The following is a 21,553-nucleotide window of genomic DNA, read 5'->3' as shown; positions in this document are numbered from 1 at the left end:
CTCCTAAATACAATGAGCTTAGTGTTTCAAATTAGTTCTTATGTTTGCCATGCATTTTTGTTGTTTTATACATGAATCGTTTTAGCAAATTATTTTAAGACACCCCCCCTCTCTATCCACTTCCTTTTCATGTAAATCCCCTTTTCCTTTTCCACACATCCAAAAGCTGAAGTGTCTCATAGTCTATTTTTCTTCCTGGGCTACATTGCTTTATGAAAGTGAGTCCATACAGATGACCCAACTGCCTTGAGATGAGCTTTCTTATTTTTGAGTAATTTGCTTGCCTTTATCAACTTGTCAGGTTATAAAGATAATTTTACCACACAGGAGCCTTATGTGAATGGTAAAAGAGTAATTTCTTTCAGTTCTTATTTCGACTGCTACCTCATTTACAGCCATTAACCGAGGGCTCATCCAGACTTCCTTTTGAGCTGTGTTTCTAGGTACAGGTCTGGGCTTTAAATCCGTTTTTTTGCTATTTGCTCTGATTCAATGCAGATTTCCCCGGGGAAAACTTTGGGACAAGACAAAACAAAAACACCTGGAAAATGGTTGGGGAGCAAAAGAAAGTCTGGATGAGCCCCGAGTCTATACTCATCCTTGAATAGTTTGATCATGTGTCTCCTCTCACCAAGTGGTAAAGAGAATTTTATCACACACCAGCTGCAAAAGGATAGTAGAATGATAACCCACATGGGCTTATAGTGTTACCGGAAAATCCGAGGGCTCCCTTGGACAAATGAAGACACCGACCAGAGCAATACAGAGCAAAACAGCAGCCAGTAGGCTTGGTCTTTATTTTGAAGAAGACTGTCGCGACAGGGCTCCCACCGTCCACGAGGTGAAGCAAGATGGAAGCCCGGAACAATGGGAGACCCCAACTTTTATTAACCACTAATCCCCTTGACTACACCCCCAGAATTACATCATATATACATCATGATTTTATTAAAGAACAGGAGGAGTCGAGGAGGAGCTTCCCAGGTAATCCGAGTATCCTGACACCTGGCAGGGACCACCTTTCCCCCTCCCCACATGAGTCATTTCCATAAACAAAGGAATGGGCGAAGTTTTCCTGCCCCCTGAGGGGAATCCGGTCAGGGTCCTTTGTCGGAGTCTGTATTGAATACACTACCGTATGCAGTTTATTGTGTTCCTGATAGCATTTCGTCTGAGCCCTTCCCGATGGTTATCAAGGTTGCCCCGCCATCCGGAGAAGGGCCGTTGTGTACGTGACTGCGCGGTTCAAGGCTTATGGCCGATCAATCCCAGCTCACCCCCCTTTGATAGTCCTTGTAATATGCAGTGAAATAAAAGTGGTCCGGTGAAAATCCATGGTACGGCTGATTTTTGGTGAATTTGTAAAGAATATAGTCACTGAAGTTCAAAGTACTTTCCTCTTTCGGAAACAACTTGCAACATTTTGATTAGATCAGTCACGGTCCATTGAACTCGGAAACAATGAATTGGGAGCTGTCAAAAGGTGAGGGAACAGACGCTCGCAGCCTGCAGTACCAGCGTGGCCGCCACAAGGGGCGCTGTTCGACAATGCTGATTGGTTGAGGCGGCCGCTGTTTGGCCTAGAGTTCGGTCGTCCGGTCTACTCTCAATAAAGATAGGGCGGCGCGGAGCGCTAAATAGAGTGTTGTCAATGCAGCGCTTCCTTATTTACGGAAGGCTTTTAAGAGATGGCCCTCTAAAGAGACATCTCTAGGGTCAGGGAGGGGAGATGCGTGTGTGTGTGTGAATGTGGTGCTTGTGCGATACAAGTGTTAATGGAAGGGGGGGGGGTTTCCGGCGACAATAGTGTTCTGAATTTTTAAAATACAGCCTAAATTAAAGCTGTGTTAAAACTACAGATTTCATCAACCTCTTGAAGATTGTAACGTTTAATCTGAAGACTTCAAGACCACTTAGCTGATTTGCGCTATGAATGTAACGTAATGCCTATGATGTGAATGGAATAATGATATAGTTTAATTTAACAGAATATGTCTTTGAACCTTGACATTTCAATTCTGTTGTTTCCCTAGTACTCCATACTTCTCTGCAACTTGGTCCAGTACTGCTTTAGACTACTGTGACATTAGTGAACTGAACAACTTTCTGCTCTTACTCTGTCAGCATCAACAATGTTAAATAAGTCATTTGGAGAGCGAAAGAAAGACACTTCATCTACACACACCTGCGCACAGCTCCACAAGTTTTAGACTAGGAAAGGTTTTTGCTGCAAGGTGCAAGTTCAGAACAGTTAGACGAAAACACTGTATGGCCTTCCCTGGTGAAGCAGTGCACAGACCTCTTCTTAAATGAAAAATGCTTGTTATGAATTCATTCCACTACACAGCACAGATAGGTACATCATGAACCCTGATTTTGTAAGAAACCATTTTAATCTTCTTTTAATTAAAGTAGAAAATCTGTAAAACACAAAGCTGTGTGAATTTGTTTAATTCTTGACAGGATTAACATTTTGCCTTTTGGCAAATTAATTGCTAATTTCCAGAAAGGGATCGTTTATCTTTTTCATGAATTGTTTCTCAGAATCTAGGCAAAACACAGTCTAAGGATGCAATTCTAAGCATATCCATATAAAATAAATCAGACTGTAATCAATGGCTTTTACTGCTGAGTAAACATGACTAAGATCGGGAAATATGTTCAATAAGCATTTTAAAGTTTTATTCTCTGCAATCTCATCAGTCCTCTGTTGTTGTTAAGGGCCAGTCAGGAACATGGATCCCTTTGAGAACTGAAGTACATTTCTAGAAATATAGAATGGCATATCACATTTTGGACTGCACTGCTTTAGTCTAATTAATAATGATAATAATAATAATAATAATAATAATAATAATAATAATACCCTGATGTTTTCCCAGATGGGGACTCAAGGCGGCTTACAGATACAACAGATAAAACGTAGAAAAGATAATCATTAAAAATTAAAAGCTAATATGATTAAAACAATATAAAAAAATCTGTTTAAAGATACAGATAATAGCAACAAGAAAAAACAAAACAAACACTAGCCTTTTACAGTCAGATGAAGGGTCTTCATCTGATGACAAAAGGACGAGGCACCAAAGTTTGGGACAGCCACCAAGAAGGCCTTTACCCATGCCCCCCCCAAGTGTGCCTGTGAGGGTAGTGAGACTCAGAGAAGGGCCTCCCCCAAATATTTCAGAGCCCAGGTACATTTGTATGAGAGAATACAGGCTTTCAGATACCTGGACCTAAAGCCATATAGAGCTTTAAATTTCATGACCAGCACTTTGAATTGTGCCCAGAAACAGACTGGTAGCCAATGAAGCTGTTGTAACAAGGGAGTCATCTACTCCCTGTGACCAGTCCCCGTCAACTGTCTGCCCAAATGGGATGAAACTAAGGTGTGTCACTGCGGCCAAATCAGACATTTCAAGGAAGGAGTGCAACCGGCACACTAGGCTTAACTGTTGCACTCCTCGTCACCACATAAATTGGAGGTAACACCTTTAAAGCCCAACCCTAGGGAAGAACAACAATCTTAGTGTGCATGAAAATTGTAGAATACTTCTACAATTCATTTCCCTTCATGTTGGTTGTTTTTTTTAAAAAAATGATGATTAATTGATTACATTGGGGGAAAGCTAAATGGTTCAATAAACGTCTTTAACTAAATTTAATTATAAATTTCTAGATTTATTTGTCAAGTGGTAATGCAGATTCCATGTTGGCTGAAGCAGCAAATGTAGATGGATGAAAGATGCCATTGCTACTGACAGACAAAAGTATTCACTCAGTTTCCTTCAGTATCTACAGTGGATTAATTGGTTCAAAGTCCTCTGACTGCTTTAAAGTTGTTTAAAAAGTGTACAATTCAATAATAGAGTTGCTATTGTTCCATAAAACTATTTCATATCATAACATAGATATGGCATTGGTGAGCTTTGTGGGCACAAAGTTAACATTTATGCTTAGTATGGTGTACTATAAAATGACAGTAACATTTAACATTTATTTATTTTGCGTGTCGAGGTCCCCAGGGCCACCCAAATAACTCACACATCACACAGAATTTTTGTTTAAGATTTTGGCATAATTTTGGCCACAACTTTATTGAAATACAAATTTGTGAATGGTTGCTTAGGCATTGGTTGCGACTATCTGCCCCCACCATGGGGGACAGACTGACATTCCGCACGATGCGAAAGTCAGAATAGGGGAATACACTTGGGGGTTACGCGGAGCAGGGAACCTGCCCTCACCCCAATTGCAACCAGGAGCTCATTGCTATGGCCCGAGCCCCCTTGACAGAGTGGACAAGCAATAGTTAGCCCCCAATTCCTTTAACGGAATCCCTTGCAGCAGCAGCATTAGAGGGGCAGGCACTCAACCTACCAAGGGCAGGCACTCAACCACTTCCCCTCAACCAACCAAACCATAAACCAATGCCTAACCGCAACCTTACAAGTTGTGACGATTTGCTACGCAGTAGGCAAAAACCAAATGGCCCCAGCCAATCGGCCAGATGGACAAAATTCCTACCAGGCCCCTGCCCCAAGAGCAGACGACCCCATGACAGGCATAGCAAGGTCAAAGCGAACAACCCTAATTATAGGGAGGGGGGGACGGGCAATCCGATGCATGGTCGAAAAGAGGAAGCCCTAGCCTCGTGCAAGGAGTTTTAGCATTTCTGGCTGCCAATCAACAAATGGCAACATTAACTTCATCCCAACAAAAAGGGAAGCCCCAATCGCATCAGTGGCCAACGAACAATTAGCCCGCCCCCAACTTTGGAGTGTCCTGGTGGCCCCCACTGCAACACGTGCTCTCCATGAAGGAGAATACGCTTTCTTTATAAAAAGATTTCTAAACTGCCTTACAGAACACAAAAGCCCTCAAAGTACAGTTAATAAAATAATAAATCATTAATATTACATATTAACATTTAATTAAATATTAAAATCAAATTAAATCATCAATTTCATAAGAACAAAGGAAACTAAAGATCTCCTGGATCAGATCGTAGACTTTTTAGTCCAGCATCCTGTTTACACAGCCAATTGCGTTTGGGAAGTCCACACACCCCTTCAAATGAACATTACAAATGAATCCAAAACCCAGCAGTTAATAAAATGCAGATTGAAATAAAAGTGTGTTTCCTAGATTTGAGGCCGCTATTTTTAATAAGCAGCTTCTGGTGCCCATCAATTTAGCATCTTTACGTGACAGGCTAGAGAGCTGGCCCTCAGAAATAAATCGTAATGCATGGGTGTTTCCTCTAAGAGGGACTTCAAAAGTTATTTAGCCCAGCCCTGTCAGTGCAGGCAAAAACCTACTACAGCATCTCTCATACTATAGTCAAGTCAAGTAACCTTTATTGGCACCACATAAAAACATTCAGAATACATTCAGAATAGATAGGCCAGTGCGATCTCGTCACCACCCCAACAGCACAGTCACCCGCCAAAGGGCAGAAGAGGCGAGCAATCCGCCTCATCTCTGTGGGTTTCCAGCAAGGGCAGGATCCTGTAGCATACTACAGCGACAAAAAATCAAATAGAGGAACTTAGCTACTGTCTAGATGAGCTCCTGGTCTCTCCCCTGTAATAAGAAGCGCATAACCTCCGTCTCTGGTTTCCATGTTGGAATACATAGATGGTCTAAGAATTGTTGGTTGAGATCATCATACATTTTACATTTAAGGGCCACGTGAGCTAGAGTTTCCACCAGGTGGGCATCGCATGGGCAGATCCTATCTCCTATCTCCGCCAAACCTGCAAACCTACCCCAAAGGATGTTAGAAGGATTAGAATTGAACCTAGCCAGCAAAAATGCCCTTCTTTCTTGCAGGTTAAACAAAAATTGTAAATAATTAAGATTAAATTCCAGTGCCCAAGAGAGTCGAAAATAAAGAGGGCAACATGTTTTTTTCCGCAGCTGAGATTAGTTCCTGGCGATCTATGTCCCACAGCCTAGTTTTTAACATGGACTTGGTGACTGGGAAAGCCACCTCATACTATAGAATGCATTGAATGAATGACTTGCAGAATTATAATAGTAATTATACACATGGAGTGTAAAATGGTCGCAATCTCAGCATCAGTCCCATTTGCATAGTGTCTAGGGTCTAATTTTGTATCTGCTGGTGCTCGTGACGATGATGGTGATAGTGATAGTGGTGTAGCAATAAAACCGCTAGCACATTTACAAAGCAAGGAAGGGTCTGTTATGGTTTCAAATTGGATGGGAAACTGCATGTTGAGATTCCTGCATTGCAGGGAGTTGGGACTAAATGACCAGCTCTACAGTTCTATGACTCTATGCCAGGAAGTCATCACATGTTAACTTTTCAGTGCCATTTTCCCATAGTGAGGTATCTGCTTGAAAGAGTTTGTACTGAGAAAACTTCACTAGTTCAGAAATGTCACCAGTTACAACAATCTAGACTGGAACTAGATCCCCTCTATAGTAGATCTTTGTGCATACTCAGATAAAAGATGGGATGTGCAATGTACTGTATCTGAAAAAGCTGGATCATTGAGGGGGGATATCTGGAATCATTTTACATTTGGTGTGGTACTATTTTGTTAAATTGCGTTGAGTTTTTATTACAGTCAAGCGACATAGAATTTTTTTGAAAGCAAAATAAAAATGTTTTCAATATATTTGGGTTTTTTAATGTATGATTTGCTTAAGGTTTTTATTTTAAAATATACAGGCCACCCTTAATTCCTCTTACTTTCTAGCCATTAACTGAATTTTATTGGCATGCCAATAACTGTGCTTGTTATATTTTGTCCTACCTACTTTTATGCCAGAAATTCTGTTAGAGCAATTTTCTTATTATTCAAATGCATAGATTTTATAGTATTTTGCAGCAGAGATGCCTCATTTTGTTCTTTGTCTTCTGCTTAATAGGAAAATGTGATTAATTAGGGTAGGTGTTGTTCCATCAGGAAAAGACTATCATAATCTTCCCAGTGTGAAATTGCTTATGAGTACTGTTCTGTTATTCACTTTTACCTTTAGAAATACTTAGGCTATACTTAATGAAATGCAATAATTTATTTTGCCTGTTCAGGAAACCTGACATGAGAAGGGCACAAAATTATTCTGTAAAACATTCCTGCCATCATAACTTTGGACTGAGCTTCACAGTAAATACTTCTAAAAGCCTTTGTGCTGAAGGTGTCAAAGGAATACATGATTTAGTTGGCTTGTGGGAAATCTATCGTAAGTGTGGCTGCGGAAATAGCATTGTCATTAAAAATGATTTCTTTGTGAATAAAGCTCATTAGCAGAATAATGGTTTCATAGTTTTAACCAGCATTTTGCTTTTCTGGTTTGGATCCAGCTGTGTCCCAGTATGAGTGGGTGTGGGGGTACTGTTATCATTCAAGCAGGGAGGTCAACAGTTTCTCTCTCTAGCTGCTGCTTTCTACACCAGCGGTTACCAAAGTAGGCGGCACTGCCCTCCGGGGAACAGTGATGGGGGCACTAAGAGACAAGGGGGAGGCATGGGGTGCCTATCGGACTGTGAAAAGCTGGTATCAAGTTCATCAGTTTGTTGAATTAATTAAACTAAAAAGTTTTAACTGGACATTTAATAAATATTCAATTAGTTGTTACTGTTTTAAATTTTACCGTGTGGTTATCTTCCTTAGTGGGTTGTGCCAACTGCTATTTGGAATAATGCTTTTTATATGGTAGGGTAGTGGGTACTGGGAATTAGTTTATGGAACTAAGGGGCTGTTGCCTGAAAAGGTTTGTGAACCACTGCTCTACACCATAAAAAAACTTTCCTAGGAAGCCCTTCAAGGGGTGCAGGGGGCTTCAGCAGAGGGAGAGATGAGAATTTTTTGTCCTTTGGGTAGTTTTGTAGTTGCTATCGATAGGCTCCAACTAATTGGGATTGCATTTGATAGGGTTGCCATGTGTCCCAAATTTCCTGGACATACCCAGAATACTGCAGTCAGAAGCAATGTCTGGGCAGAAATTGGCAAAATGTCCAGGAAAATCCGGACGTATGGCAACCCATATCAACAGTGTTGTTTTTGCCATTTTTCCTTAAAAATAGCTCAAAAATAGTTCTTTTTCTCAACAACTTTGGGCAAAACTAAAAAAACCTCAGCAACTTTGGCCAGAAGATGAAATATGGCAACGCTGGCACGTGAAAACTGATTTTATCCTTGACTGCTATGGAATGTCTCCATTAACACATTGTGCTCTTATTTGTTTAAAAGATTTCACTGTGCTGGTGCCAAAGAACAAGTAACACAAATCACGGGTGTAGGAAAGGGGGGTGGGGGTGGGGGCGAACCGCCCCAGGTGCCATCATGGAGGGGTGGGGGTGGCAAATTACCAAGGAACAATTACTGCCCTACTAAGGTGGTTCATAAAAAAACTTTTTTTAAAAAATACCTGCTCCAAAGGTCTTATCCTACTACACTAGGGATTATATAGCTATATATGAAATTTCATGCATATAAATTAATATCTTGACCCACCTCCATGAAAATAGCTGTTTACTTGGCCGTTTTCTTATGTCGTGAAGCCTGAAATTTCAATTCAGTGGACCCGGGTCAAGATATTAACTGATATAAAATATACAAAAATATAAAATAAACTATTGAAATTCATGATAAAAAGTTAAAAACAGGCATTTAAAAGCATTTGGAATACAACTAAAATCAACAGTAGCTAAAATGAGGTAAGACACATATACCGTATTTTTCGCCCCATAGGGCGCACCTAGTTTTTTTGGGGGGGGGAATAAAGGGGAAAAAAATTATTTTCCCCCGCCAGGCGCGGGGCTGGGGTGGGGGAAGTGCGAGCTTCCCCTGACCACAGCCCCCAGAACAGGCTGCTACCCGCCGGGCTTCCCAGGCTTGCAGATATTTGCCCGAAGCCAAGGGCGTGCTCCGCTGGTTTCCGGCTGCAGGCTGCTGTCCGCAAGCCTTGGGAGCCCGGTGGGAAGTTGCGCTAGACTCCCAAGGCTTGTGGAGAGCTTCCTGAAGCCTGGAGAGCAAGAGGGGTCGGTGCGCACCGACCCCTCTCACTCTCCAGGCTTCAGCGAAAGCCTGCATTCGCCCCATAGGACGCACACACATTTCCCCTTCACTTTTGGAGGGGAAAAAATGCGTCCTATAGGGCGAAAAATACGGTAAATTGTACATGTCTAGATAGGCTTGCCTAAACAAAAATGTTATAAATGTTCAACATTTTAAGTATTTGAAGGTTCGGTATATGGAGTTCGTAGTATTATTTTGAATGTAGTATTTATTTATTAATGTGGTTTGTCATTTTACACATATATTGGCATATACCTGTGAAAACTCATGAACCAGAAGTGGTAAGGAAATGAGTGTACCCACGACAAACAGCAATGCCTTTAATCACACCATGTTCACCTCTCTAAAACAGCTGTTGTCTCTCAAAATGCACCAGGATTTCTCTTCATCTGTAGAGGATTGGTCTGTTTGCCCTCAGGCTGTGTTCCATGTTGCATCATACAATTCAGACCTTGGTATTTCTCAAAGCCATAATTTTATGTGCTTCAATTACAGTCTTTTGGATAAAATGCTATGGGCTTGAGTCAGCCTAAGGTTAAGCCCCAATGACGCTGAAATCTGTTCCATTCAAATCGGAGGGGCTAAGAATTTCTTAATTTTGATTGGAGAGTCTACTTATTTAGGTAGTTACACATATGTAATTGTGTGTTATTGCCTGTACTGCAGCAATTCGACTACTGTTATTTAATTCTTTGGACTCAGTTATTTCTTACCCTCCCTTTACCATAAGGTTCCAAGGTAGGCTATAGCAATTTAAAAATACAATGCAGTTTAAAGTAAGTTTCAGTCACAATAATAGGGTGGGTCCCACAAATATAGATCTCAGGTGCCAAAGGCGGCAGAAGAATGCTTCAGCAACTTAATTTCCAACACCTTGCTTTTTTGTGATGAGGAATTGTCATGAAATGGCAGAGGACTTTTAAAAAATGTTGTTCTGCATGTTTGTTAATGGAAGGAAAACAGAGGCAATCTTCCTTTAAACATTTTAGGGGCGATGGAATTAAATGGTCTCACCATATATAACTTACCAAATGAACAGCAGTTTCAGAACATCTCCAAATACAGATCCCTGCTGATTTTCCAAGCTGTATCTTTCCAAAGTGCTGGTAAAATTTTCTTTTAACTCCCTAATCTTTAATTGCATGGAGAATCTTTAAATAAATGGAGAAAACCTCAAAACTGTCAGTCTCAAGTATAGGCCCAAACAATTAAGCCAAATATCATTTAGTTTTTCATAATGGTTGTGCATATTTTAAAAATGTTTCTTTTTCCCTACCATAGAAGTTATTTTTAACTACAGTTTACAGATTCCATAGCTTACCCATTGTGCAATGCTTTCATAGGCTATATTTAATTTAGGCGGGTGGTGGTATAATTTGGCACATACACTGTTGGTATCTGCTGTTAATGTATTTGAGTTAAGTTGGGTTGAACCTTTCCCTACTCTGAGTTGAACTCTGATTGGGGATCTACACAATTGGTTCCAAATTTATTGCTTGACGGTGATTGTGATTCCACATTATAGGCTGTTGGGTCTCAGTATCTCATGTGGGCCCTTAGGTATGGGCTTGTGGACTCACTCCAGTCCTTCCAATATTCTTCCAGTCTTGTCTGTATTTTTCCAGGTGGAAAGCCCAGGATAGCAGCATTCTTCCAGCCCTGGGGAGTCCTGAGCAGTGGTAAGGCCCTGTGGCATAGCTCTGTCTCTGATTATACTTTGTTGAATGTTACATAAACACAATACAGGATGTGGAGGGAGAATGGCCATCCCTGAGAAGTGAATGGAAGTTTTCTTAGTATGCAAGGGGAAATGATCTGGTGCTGTAGACTTCCGGTGTGGACAAGGAGAAAATAATCTATCCATTGGCGCAGCAGCAAAGCTCTGATGCACACACTCTCCTCTGGTTTCCCAGAACTCCCTGGTCTGCTCACTCTTTTGATACACAACATACAGTGTGTGGTGAAGCTGAATTCTGCAATCTGTTTGTGTGTCTTTTCATTTGCAAGTATCTAAAGGACCATTCAACTTGTTCTGTATGTTTTAGGCTTGTGTTTTTCAAATAGCAGCCCTCTTCCATACTACTCCATGGCAAACCACCTTTGAAACTAGAGGCTTTTAACAGCAGTTTGTGATACAGCACAGGGCCACGCCCCCTTTTTTAATGATATTTATTAAAATTTCAAAAGAAAAAGATTACATTGATAAGAAAAATAACAATAGAAAAAAGAAAAATACAAAGTACCAAAAAAAAAAAAAAAAGTTAAAAAAATTCCATCTTTTCATCACTTCTCTTACATTTACTTGTTTCCCGGACCTCCTCATACCTCCCTTTTTTGTATTCCAATTCAATTTGTTAGTCCAGCAATTCCTTTCCCTCCTTTTTAATCCTGATCTTTAATCTTAATATATTATAGCATTAAGTTTTTACGTATTGAAAACCAATTTTTCCATATTCTTTTATACCATTACAGCTAGAAACCACTTAACTTCAATCCAACATCATTCTAACATTCATTAATTTTACACTATTTCTGTAAGTAGTCTTTAAATTTCTTCCAATCTTCTTCCACCGACTCTTCTCCCTGGTCTCGGATTCTGCCCAACCCTTTAGTACAGGGGCCGGCAACCTAAGGCCCATGGGCCAGAAGTAGCCCATGGAGGCCATTTAACCGGTCCACAAGCCATCCCCGAACTGAGCCGCCCACTCGGCGAGTGCCCACGCGCTGCGCTAAACTGGCACAGTGTGGTGTGGGGACTCTCTTCCACGGCTCTGGAAATCGCTTCTGTGCATGCCCAGGCACTAGCGGAGGAAGATGAGTGCGGTGGGAGTGCACCGCCCCCAGCAGCGCGATCCCGGTGGGGTTCCATCGTGGCTGCCCCTCCCGCCCGCACTGGGCGCCCCGCCCTGCAGGCGGTGCTCCCCGCTCCCAGAACGCATGCCCTGCCCCTGTGGGCGGCACACCCCGCCCCTACCTGCTGTCCGCCTCCCCCTGTGCCAGAGCATGAAGCAACGCCACTGTGCCCAGACGCCGGAAATCGTGTCTGCACATGTTCACAGCACCGGAAATCGCTTGTGCACATGCCCAGACGCCGAAAATCGCTTCTGTGCAGGCGCGATTTTTGGCATCTGGGCATGCGCAGAAGTGATTTCCGGTGTCACGCTGCGCCGGCCTTGCCCACGGAGGATCTCCGCAGGAGTGATCCGGCCCATGCCTGGTAAGCCTTGCTGACCCCTGCTTTAGTGTGCCCAAGGTAGCTCCCAACCACATATGAGAAAATCCTAAATAACCACATTTCTTTAGAGGGTGGGAGAGCAAGTTCACAGCCTAATTGGAATAAATCTGTCATGTCAGAATCAAGGGACAAGCAGAGCTACTGCATGAGTGGTAAAATGTTTCTTCTATTCCTCTAAACAGTAATGATGCCTGCCACATGAATAATATTAAGTAGCTTTAAGATGCCTGGTCTTGCTATGTAGTGCTTAGCTTCAAAGGAAATACTTTCCCCCCATCTGTTTATTTTCAATATATTACCACAAACTGCAGTTTTGATTTTAAAACCACATATTTAAAGTAGCACAAATGTACTAAATGTTAGCACATGACACATCTAACGCATATGGCTAATATAGTAACACCTTCTAAGCTTTCTAATTTTAATCTAGGTTGTTCTGAGATAACTAATCTGTAATAGCAGTTTTGCACAACCAAACAATCACATGAAAGGTCCAGTTATTTGAGCTGCCTCTTACACTGGCTTTTGCAGCTAGATAATTGGATCTCCGCCATGAGCATCTACTTTGTACAGCTTTAGTTTTGTTTAAATGTATCTGCTGGATTTTCTTTTCTGATTTTCTTTTACCCTGCTTTGAGACAACTGTACAAAAGGCAATTAATAAATCGACGTTGACGATAATATACAGCAGCAAAACCTTGTGAGCTAAACCATACTGATAATGTTCATGCCTTGCATATTCAAGATCTCAAGATTAATCAGTTAAAACAGGTGGAGGACCAATGGGCTGCACCCGGCAGCTGCCAGCAGTGTCCTAAAATCAGGTGCCTTTTCTCCCTTTGGTGTGGGAGCATTGCCAGAAGGTCTTAATGTATTGAAGTGGGAAGGAGGGCTCAGTGAGGAGGAAAAGAAACACTTAAGATTATTCCCTGAGGAACAACAAGACACAGTGTTTGCTCTCCTTGTTTGCTCATCCCCAAAACAACCCATCTATGTCTGCTCTACAGAGACACACAGAGTGCTGTGTGCCAGCATCTGTGGTGAATGTGTCTGCTGTATGTTTGGGTTTGCATGTGGTTCATATGTGGTCAATGCGTGTGTGTGCAGTAGCTGAGCCTATCAATGGCATTCAGACCTCAGTGGGGCAGCTGACTGCAAATCAGTGGGTATGATCTCCATGGCAGAGTGAAGAGAGAAGCCTCCCCTTACGATGTGGCTTTGCAGTAAGAATCAGGTTTTCCTGCTCCTGTAATTAGCTGCATTAAAGATACATAGTTGCTTGCATTGTACTTAAGTTACAGTGTTACTTGGCCCCGATAACAGATGTGCCAGGGTCACAATGCAAAACCTGCAACTTGAATGCAGTTGGGAATTAGTACCTGCTGGTAGACAAGTAGGGCTGTTGCAGACACAGCCTAACTCTGTCTGCTTAGTTAAAATAATTTGGACGTCTTTTGACATTTTGCTTTCATAAGTAATCTAATATCAGTGCAATCTGATTCCCACAACTGCACACAAGGTAAACGTATTGTGGCAGTAGCATATCTCCCCTCTCCCCCTTCTAACGATAGTACGCTGTATCCCTGAAGGATTTGTTGTCTCCAGAAGCATGTTACTAGATGTGTATTTTTTCTTCTTTATATGTTTGCATTCAGTGGCTAAGCTGGAAGGCATAACTGGACATCTGTTGTAATAGCATGCTGTTGTGCCTCTAGAGTATTGAGCCACAAATGTTGACTAACTTCAACTAAACAAGAAGAGGCAAGATGCTGGTATGTTAAGCTCTGGGGTATGCATCTTTTTCTCAGTATTTTGGATAGCAAAAGATGAAATGTCTTTGACCATAAAAGTATTGAAGTACAAAACAGTAAGCAACTCACTGGATTTTTTTTTTAAAATGACAAAATACAGATATTGTAAACATAAGGTTTTGATATGGTGATGAAAATGTGAACCACTTGTTCAAAACTCACCTGTTTTATGAACACATTTGCAATGTTAGCCATTGGAAGACCCATTGAAATCAATGGTTTCATTTTCTGTTGAAGAAAAAGCTGCTCAAGTTTAAAGCATAGTGTGCTGTGGGACGCTGCTTTTCCAGGCAGTTTTCATTACATTTCATTACAAAAAACAAAATGTGTGTCTCTGTGTGTGCATGTGTGAGATATACAAATATATTCTTGCATAGCTTGTTTTTCTTGCACTTTTAAAATGCCTAATGAATGCATATTTTCAAGTGGTCCCCAGGATTTTAAAAAACATTTACCTTTTGCAGGTTTTATAAGAATTTTGAATTTTTAGAGTAACAAATCACTGTTATTTGGATAACAGGCAGATACATTGTATAACCTGGGTGCTGCTTCTTGCCTCTCAACCTCCAACTTTTTGAGAAATGAAATGTGTGGACTTTTAATGTTGATGAAATGCAGCGTGTGCACATGTAGCATGTGTTTCTGATTCCCAAAGAAATTCTGTTTATATATATATATATATATATATATATATATATATATATATTACAGCAGTGTAATTCTCAGGTTACAGAACAAAATCAGATAGATCAGGGATTATGTATGTGTGCCCTAATGCAGATGTCACGCTTTGTAATCTTCTCCTGTGAAATCCCTCATGCTTTAATTTGGTACAGTATTACTCCACTGATTTTGATACTTTCAAAACACAGAAAGAAGTGTATCAGTAACTTTGAGATTATTATTTAACTTACTTAACTGAGCATTTAGGTGTTTTCTCATATGTCTTATAAACATACTTCATTGTTTCCATTTTTAAGCCGATTATTGAGCTAGTTCCAGAATGTGTATACCGCAATATGCTACAGAATAAACAGCCTTAGTTTCCATGCTGGGATTCTCTTTCTCAAGAGAAATTAATACTGCCAGGGTGGTGTTGATTTTGTTGCTCTGCCAGTCTGTAGCTTTGGTTTTGAAGGATATTGGGCCAGTCTCTGCATGGCTTCAAAAATTCCCAGTTCTAATAGTTTTCAACCTCCCAGGCTTGGTAAACATGCTTGTTTTGGATGAGGAGACACACACTTTATCTTGTCAAGCAATGGAATGTGTTTTGGTTTTGACAATGGCAATATTCACAGATCACCTACCAGAAAATATGGTTTCTAGTATATAAATATGTGCTGCTTATAAACCTACATTAGTTGTGATTTAACTGGAGCTGTTCTTGAACTGTGTGTGCGACTATTACAAGGTCACTCTCTGGCTTCTTTTGTTCCCTCAGAAAATGGTTACTTGGGGAAGTTACGGGCCAGCTCTGTTACGCAGCTTCTCTTGCTGAAATCATATGAAGTTTTTTCAGTCTTTGCAGTGTCTCAGGGCTTATGGCACTGTATCAAGTACTAAAAAGAACAAATGTTTATAACAACATATAAAAAATATGCAATTACAAAGACAATAAAAGTAGTCAAAAACAATGAAAACATCAAACAATTCCACATAAAACATAAGATATAAAGTAAAGATACAAAAAATAAATATAAATAACAGCAACAACCCCTCCACACACACAAAAACCCCCTTAAACAATATACCACTGGCCAAGAATTTACTCAGAAGTCTAAGCTTTTGTAGGTCGAAAGCAGTCAGGGCCCTGCCCGCTCAGGCCAAGTGGAAAAGGGCCTGCAAGGCAGAGAGCAGGTCTTCCTGAACTCACAGCCAAGATCCTATGTCACACCCTGACCCTGTCTAGAAGCATTACCTACAGAGAGGATACCAATATTTCATGAGCCATTTCTGTTATAATAGCTTCATTTAAATTAGCATACAATAACTGTTTGGCTTATGAAACAAGAGGCGTCAATGAACCTAAAGTAGACTTTGATTTAAGGTACAGAAGTAGAACATGATTCCTAATGGCACAGAAATAATAGCAAAAATATTCCTAAATAAATTCAACATGCAGAAGCTATTTTTGCATGCTAAATGGGGTGTGTGGGGAGCAGGATATTACAGGCAGTCCTGCTTTCCTTCCCAGGTGTTGTCTGCATAGAAACTACACACAAAATCCACTTTCTCCCCAGCACTGAAAAGCAGGATTATGATTCAGAACCCAGGACCCTATGCAAATATTTGGGTCCACATGCAGTTTCTATGTGGATGGTTAACTGAACATGTAGAGAGAGGAATAGAGATTACACATTTTGTCTTTCTCTCCACATTCAGCGTAACATTTGAAAAATGTATTCGTCTGCATCTTAATTAGATGTTACTTTAGCCTAGGGTTGGGTAAACATCTTTAAATTCCAGGTTGTGTGGTACTTACAAGAAGAAATAATTTTGTGGCTCTTTCTATCCATGAGGGTATATATGTGTATGTTTTGGACCTTTATCTGATAATGGCTCATTTTTAATGGAAAGAAAAATAGGCAGCAAGGGTTGATATGGATGGAGCCAAAATGTTACTACAAGTGATTGATTTGTCATTTAGTTCCCAGGAGCTTGAATAAGGGGGCTGTTGAAGCAGGCAGTGTTGGAATATTTGCTAGATCCAGATGAGATTATCTTAAACAAACCACAGTTGTGGCTTAACATCATAGGCTACATATACACTGCACTTTTAAAGGACATTGTTTCCCTCAAAGAATTCTGTGCACTGTAGTTTACTTCCTCACAGTTACAATTTCCAGCAACACTTACCAGACAAAAATGTCCATAACTTTTTGAGGGGGGAAATGTGCTTTGAATGTGCTTTAAAAGTATAGTGTGTATACGGCCGTAGTTTGTTTGGAGTGAAACAAACCAAGGTCCTTGGTTCAGATTTAAAGCTAAGTCAGGGGTCATGATTTGTTGCTCTCGCTTGTGCTAGGGAGGGGCGAAGCGGGAACCACTAACTATGCTTTACCATGATGAGTGAACACAGCCATTAAATGGCCTTCTGCTTTCTCAAGGGCTTTGTCATGTGTTCATTGCCTGAAGCGGTACATGATGGTTTCTGGCTAGCTATCTTTAAGTCTGGTTTATATGACTGGTAAGCATGAGACTGAAGAGGTTGAAGCTTTTCTCTTTTTTCCTTGGGCCCACTGGCAGATGATAAAAATATACAAATTCGGAATCTTCTTGTAATAACAGAAGCTGACTAGAGTTCCTTTCAAAACATCCCTGGAGTAAGACTTTAAAAAAACTACCATATGCATTGAAGTAGGCATTTATATATATATATAGCTGTACAACTTACAAGATAAAAGTGTAAACTGTTAAGTAATGGTTGTTTGGAACAAAGATGTTAAAACAGTATTCTTTTCAAGTGTGGAACTTCCTGTATGTATTATGCAAACTTGATAACCTAGAGTATTCCACAGTGGCTGATGAATTTGTGTATACACAGTAGGAAGCTGTTAAAATATTCTTGCAGTGTTTTTGATCTAAAGAAAAATTTATGTCAGCAGTGAAATGGTGGTAAAATATGTCTTGTACCTATCTCAGCCAACTGCATTTCAATTAACTCTCTCTTTGGAGCCATGGATCAAATTTTGCTGTACATCTTTTATGTTTGCTTTATTTACCAATGCCCTCTTATTTAAACATATCAGTGATAGACTGTGAGCACCACTAGCCTTAAACCAAACATATTCAGTGACAGAAATAAGAGCAACAGGTATAACCCATTTGTGTCCAATTCCTCCTACATGTAAAGTCCAGCATATACATTCAAAAGTGTGCTTTAAGTAGTTTTGAACGCATATTTGTTGCAAGTAATGCACTGAAAGAGCAGTTTTCCGCTGAAAAATAAGCCTTCTTTTAAAAATCTGTTGGAGTTTTTTCTTACATAGTTCTTATTCATTTTCATCTTTAAACTGTGTAACAGGCTTGCATTGAGGCATATCTTGGTTTACATTAGAGCATATGACATGCAACAATTACCTAAAATTGAGATTAAACAATCTGTTTTTATCATACCTTATCCAAAACATTTCCCCTATTCTCCAAAAAGTGGTTGTTCTGTTCCAAGGAGCTGCTCTGCATGCAAAAGGGGGGAAACCTCAAAAGCAGCAGTAGTCCTGTTGGCCAAGGCCAAGCCACACCCATCCTCCCAGCCCAGGCACCAGTGCACAAGCTCATTGGCTAGTGCAAAGCTACCACTTGCCACGCTGAGTCCCTGAGTGGTCAGTGGAGCTCCCCTTCCATTTTTTCCTGGGTGAGGATTGTTAAGCCCTGTGGGCCTCTAGAGAAGTCTGTACAAGAGATGTGTCTGCATTTGGTGGGCCTAGGCTCCAGATGATGAATGATGAACGTAGAAAGTTTCCTACATTGAGAGGGAGTAGCTGGTTAAGAAAATTCAAGTGTTTTTGATAACTCCAAGTGAGTTTTCCAGTTGAAACCTTAGATATGGTAGCTTCCCTCCCCTTTTCATTTGCTGAAGATATGTTTTGAATTTAGATATGAACCACTTTTGCTCCTTGAGGAGTAAAGGCTGTTTCATCATTGACAACTGGCTATCGCCAGCAAAATCTAGTCATTGCTATTAAGTAAATGCAAGTTCAGTGAAGTAATTAAAGATTAAAGCAGAAAGCCTTTATTGTGGCATTAAATCAATCTATAGTTCTGAAAAGCATTATCCCAAGCACCCAAGTAATTAAAAGGCAGTTAAATGAAACACATGCTGATAAATTAAGTGATTTTCACAAGCTGATTTTTGTAATGATGTCTTATTAAAATGCCCATAAAATATCCTATATCAAATTCTAGTCCTGTTTTTTTAAAAATGCTCCATTTAGATGTGGAAAAAGAAGCGATTTTTTTTTTTTTTTTAATATAAAGGTTCTACAGGATAAACTTGATATATACATGTTAGGATTATGTTTGAATTTGCCAGAGTGTAACAGCTAACCTGTTTCATTGGTAGATTAATCAACAAAACTTCATTGATGAATTGATAGGACCTATATAAATCAATGGAGTGGACAGTTAAGGATGCATTAGTTAATTGTTTTGAATACAGTTAAGTTGTGGAGCAGCAGGTGGGGAAAGGCACAAAGTCCCTTTTATCAAGGCTACAAAAAATTGGGCACTGTAATGTTGGAAAAATGAAACATTCCGTGATTTGGGACAAATTTGTATGCGACGTAGCACATATCTAGCTCCAGGAGGAAAAAATTAAGTCACAGCCAGCTTTAAATAAGTTTTTGTAGGCTTTGAGACTTCATCCTATCCATTATAAACTGAAACAGTTATTGTTTATAAGTATCTCAGGTAGGGTTGGGAAGGAGTACTGTCTGAAATTGTATGATTCCTAGGCAGGAATACTAGGCAGCTTCCTATGTTTTATCAAGGCACACTGGCAAGGAACAATTTCCTCTCCTGTGTAGGATACAACTGACCCTCCTCAATAAATAAAAGGAACCAACAAATAATGTCACTTAGTGATGTGAGGTGAGAATATTCTCCAGAGAATAGTCTAGAGAATGAGAATATTCTTGAGAATATTCTCCACAAACTGTAAATTCTAATGTAAGAACCAGTTTTACAACCCACATTTAAAAAATCTAGTAAATAATAAGTCAAGCTGTGATATTGCCAGTGTAAGTAATGAATAATGATGTTTTCGATCCAGTTACATTACTGGGCATTGTGTCATTCACCATTGGCAGTTCTGAAATGTGAGCTACAGAAAAATTATTATTATTATTATTATTATTATTATTATTATTATTATTATTAAATACTATTCATTTAATTTGATGAACCTTTGAATTTGTATGTATTTCAACTATATGTAATAGCCTTTTTTCTATTTTGGTGTGACCTTATTCTTAGCAATTCTATACCCTTGACCATACAGTGTGATTATTTTTTTTTTTACAGAAAGTAGCTTTAATGTTTTATACTCTTAAAGTACCTAGGCCTATACAATTACGTGTAACAGCATGTGAGGTGGCCTTGATTTAAACAGTTGATGTTTCTATATTTTTATTTAGTGCCAGTAACTGGTTTTTGCAGTGCCATTCAATGGTACAAGGTGCCATTTACCAGAGATTGACATACTGAAATATATTATAATATAATGATAATATATTTAGTGTTAATGGCTTCTTTTCTATATGTATGCATATAGTTTTGTTTATCAAACTGTGCTTTAGTTACCAAAACAGTTATTAAGTGTTAGAGCTATTAGACGCACAAGATAGCCTATTACTGAATTTACTTGTATCAAAGCTTAACATGCCAATTGTATTTTTTGAGTGATTAGTTTGGTGCAAAAAAATCTAAGAATGTGAATTCGCTGCATTGCCCCATTGAATAAAAGTATCTATACAGTTTTTGGTTGCCATCTGAACAAGTTTACCCATGAATAAACATGTATATTAACTAATTATATCATTTTCAATGGATTAAAATGAATATTCTCCTATTTTAAATAAAAATTCTCTAATATTCTCATTAATTGAGAATATTCTCCAAAAGATTATTCTTGAGAATTTAACATCACATACACTATATGCACTACACTATTGCTTAGGTCACTGTTAATAAGAGTGATAAAGTAGCAGAAACATCAACATAGATATTGACATGCATGAATTGATCATAAATATATTAAAATGGAAAATAATAGTACTGTGCCAAACTTTTCCATTAAAAGCTATCGATTAAAAATACAAAATGTTAACACAATAAAATGCAGTGGTCACACATATTGCAAAGTGTGAACAGTGTGTGTCAACAGTACTGTATTCTGACATAAAGTCCTGAGTTAATCTTCAAAATTTGGTATTAAAAATGTAGTTGCTTAAACTGGTATGCTCACTGATGACTGCAGAGTTTGGTACTCAACTTGCTTTTAGTCTGGTATGGATTTAAAAGTTTGCATTTCATACACAGTTCAAAATTTCCCATGGTTGAAGACTCAAGGGTTTATTGGCTCAGAATGAATTACTCCCATTTTGAATTCCAAAAGCCATATTAGGATAATAACATTGTTGGGCAAAACAAAATCTCACACAAAGAACAGGCTGTTACGCAGGTCTGTCTCTATCTTTAATTTATAGGTTGATCACAAAGAAAGATGTGACTTTATTCTTTGAGGGAATGTTCCCCCTCCCAACTTCTAAGTAAAGCAATCCAATTTGACTTCTGTTGCCTAGCAAACAACCTACAATTAATTTCCATCTTTATTAATATAATAATTTGTGTGTCTCTGTTCTTGTTTTGCACTCTAAAGGAACCTGTGTAATTCACCTAAGAATGCTTCTTGTTCCCAGTGGGCCTTGGTGTAACCTGATCCCTTCTAAAGA

At 39.5% G+C, this 21,553-nt stretch overlaps 1 protein-coding gene across 17 annotated transcripts in view; it reads left to right on the top strand.

Annotated features, from left to right (window-relative positions):
• The window catches only part of MAGI2 (membrane associated guanylate kinase, WW and PDZ domain containing 2), a 601,975-nt gene that overhangs the window by 48,013 nt on the left and 532,409 nt on the right, over nucleotides 1–21,553 (top strand). For 12 of the 17 annotated variants that reach the window (XM_081023441.1, XM_081023440.1, XM_081023443.1 and 9 more), the window contains exon 2: nucleotides 10,682–10,735. The exons of the other annotated variants lie outside the window; for them this stretch is intronic. In XM_081023441.1, the coding sequence (XP_080879567.1) occupies nucleotides 10,682–10,735 (54 nt within the window). The remainder of the gene's footprint in view (nucleotides 1–10,681; nucleotides 10,736–21,553) is intronic. 17 annotated transcript variants of the gene reach the window in all.

This window comes from Podarcis pityusensis (genome assembly GCF_964106645.2).
Source record: "Podarcis pityusensis genome assembly, chromosome: 10".
Lineage (NCBI taxonomy): Eukaryota > Metazoa > Chordata > Lepidosauria > Squamata > Lacertidae > Podarcis > Podarcis pityusensis.
Note: the sequence above shows the minus strand (reverse complement) of the source record. Positions and strands in the feature narration are given on the sequence as shown.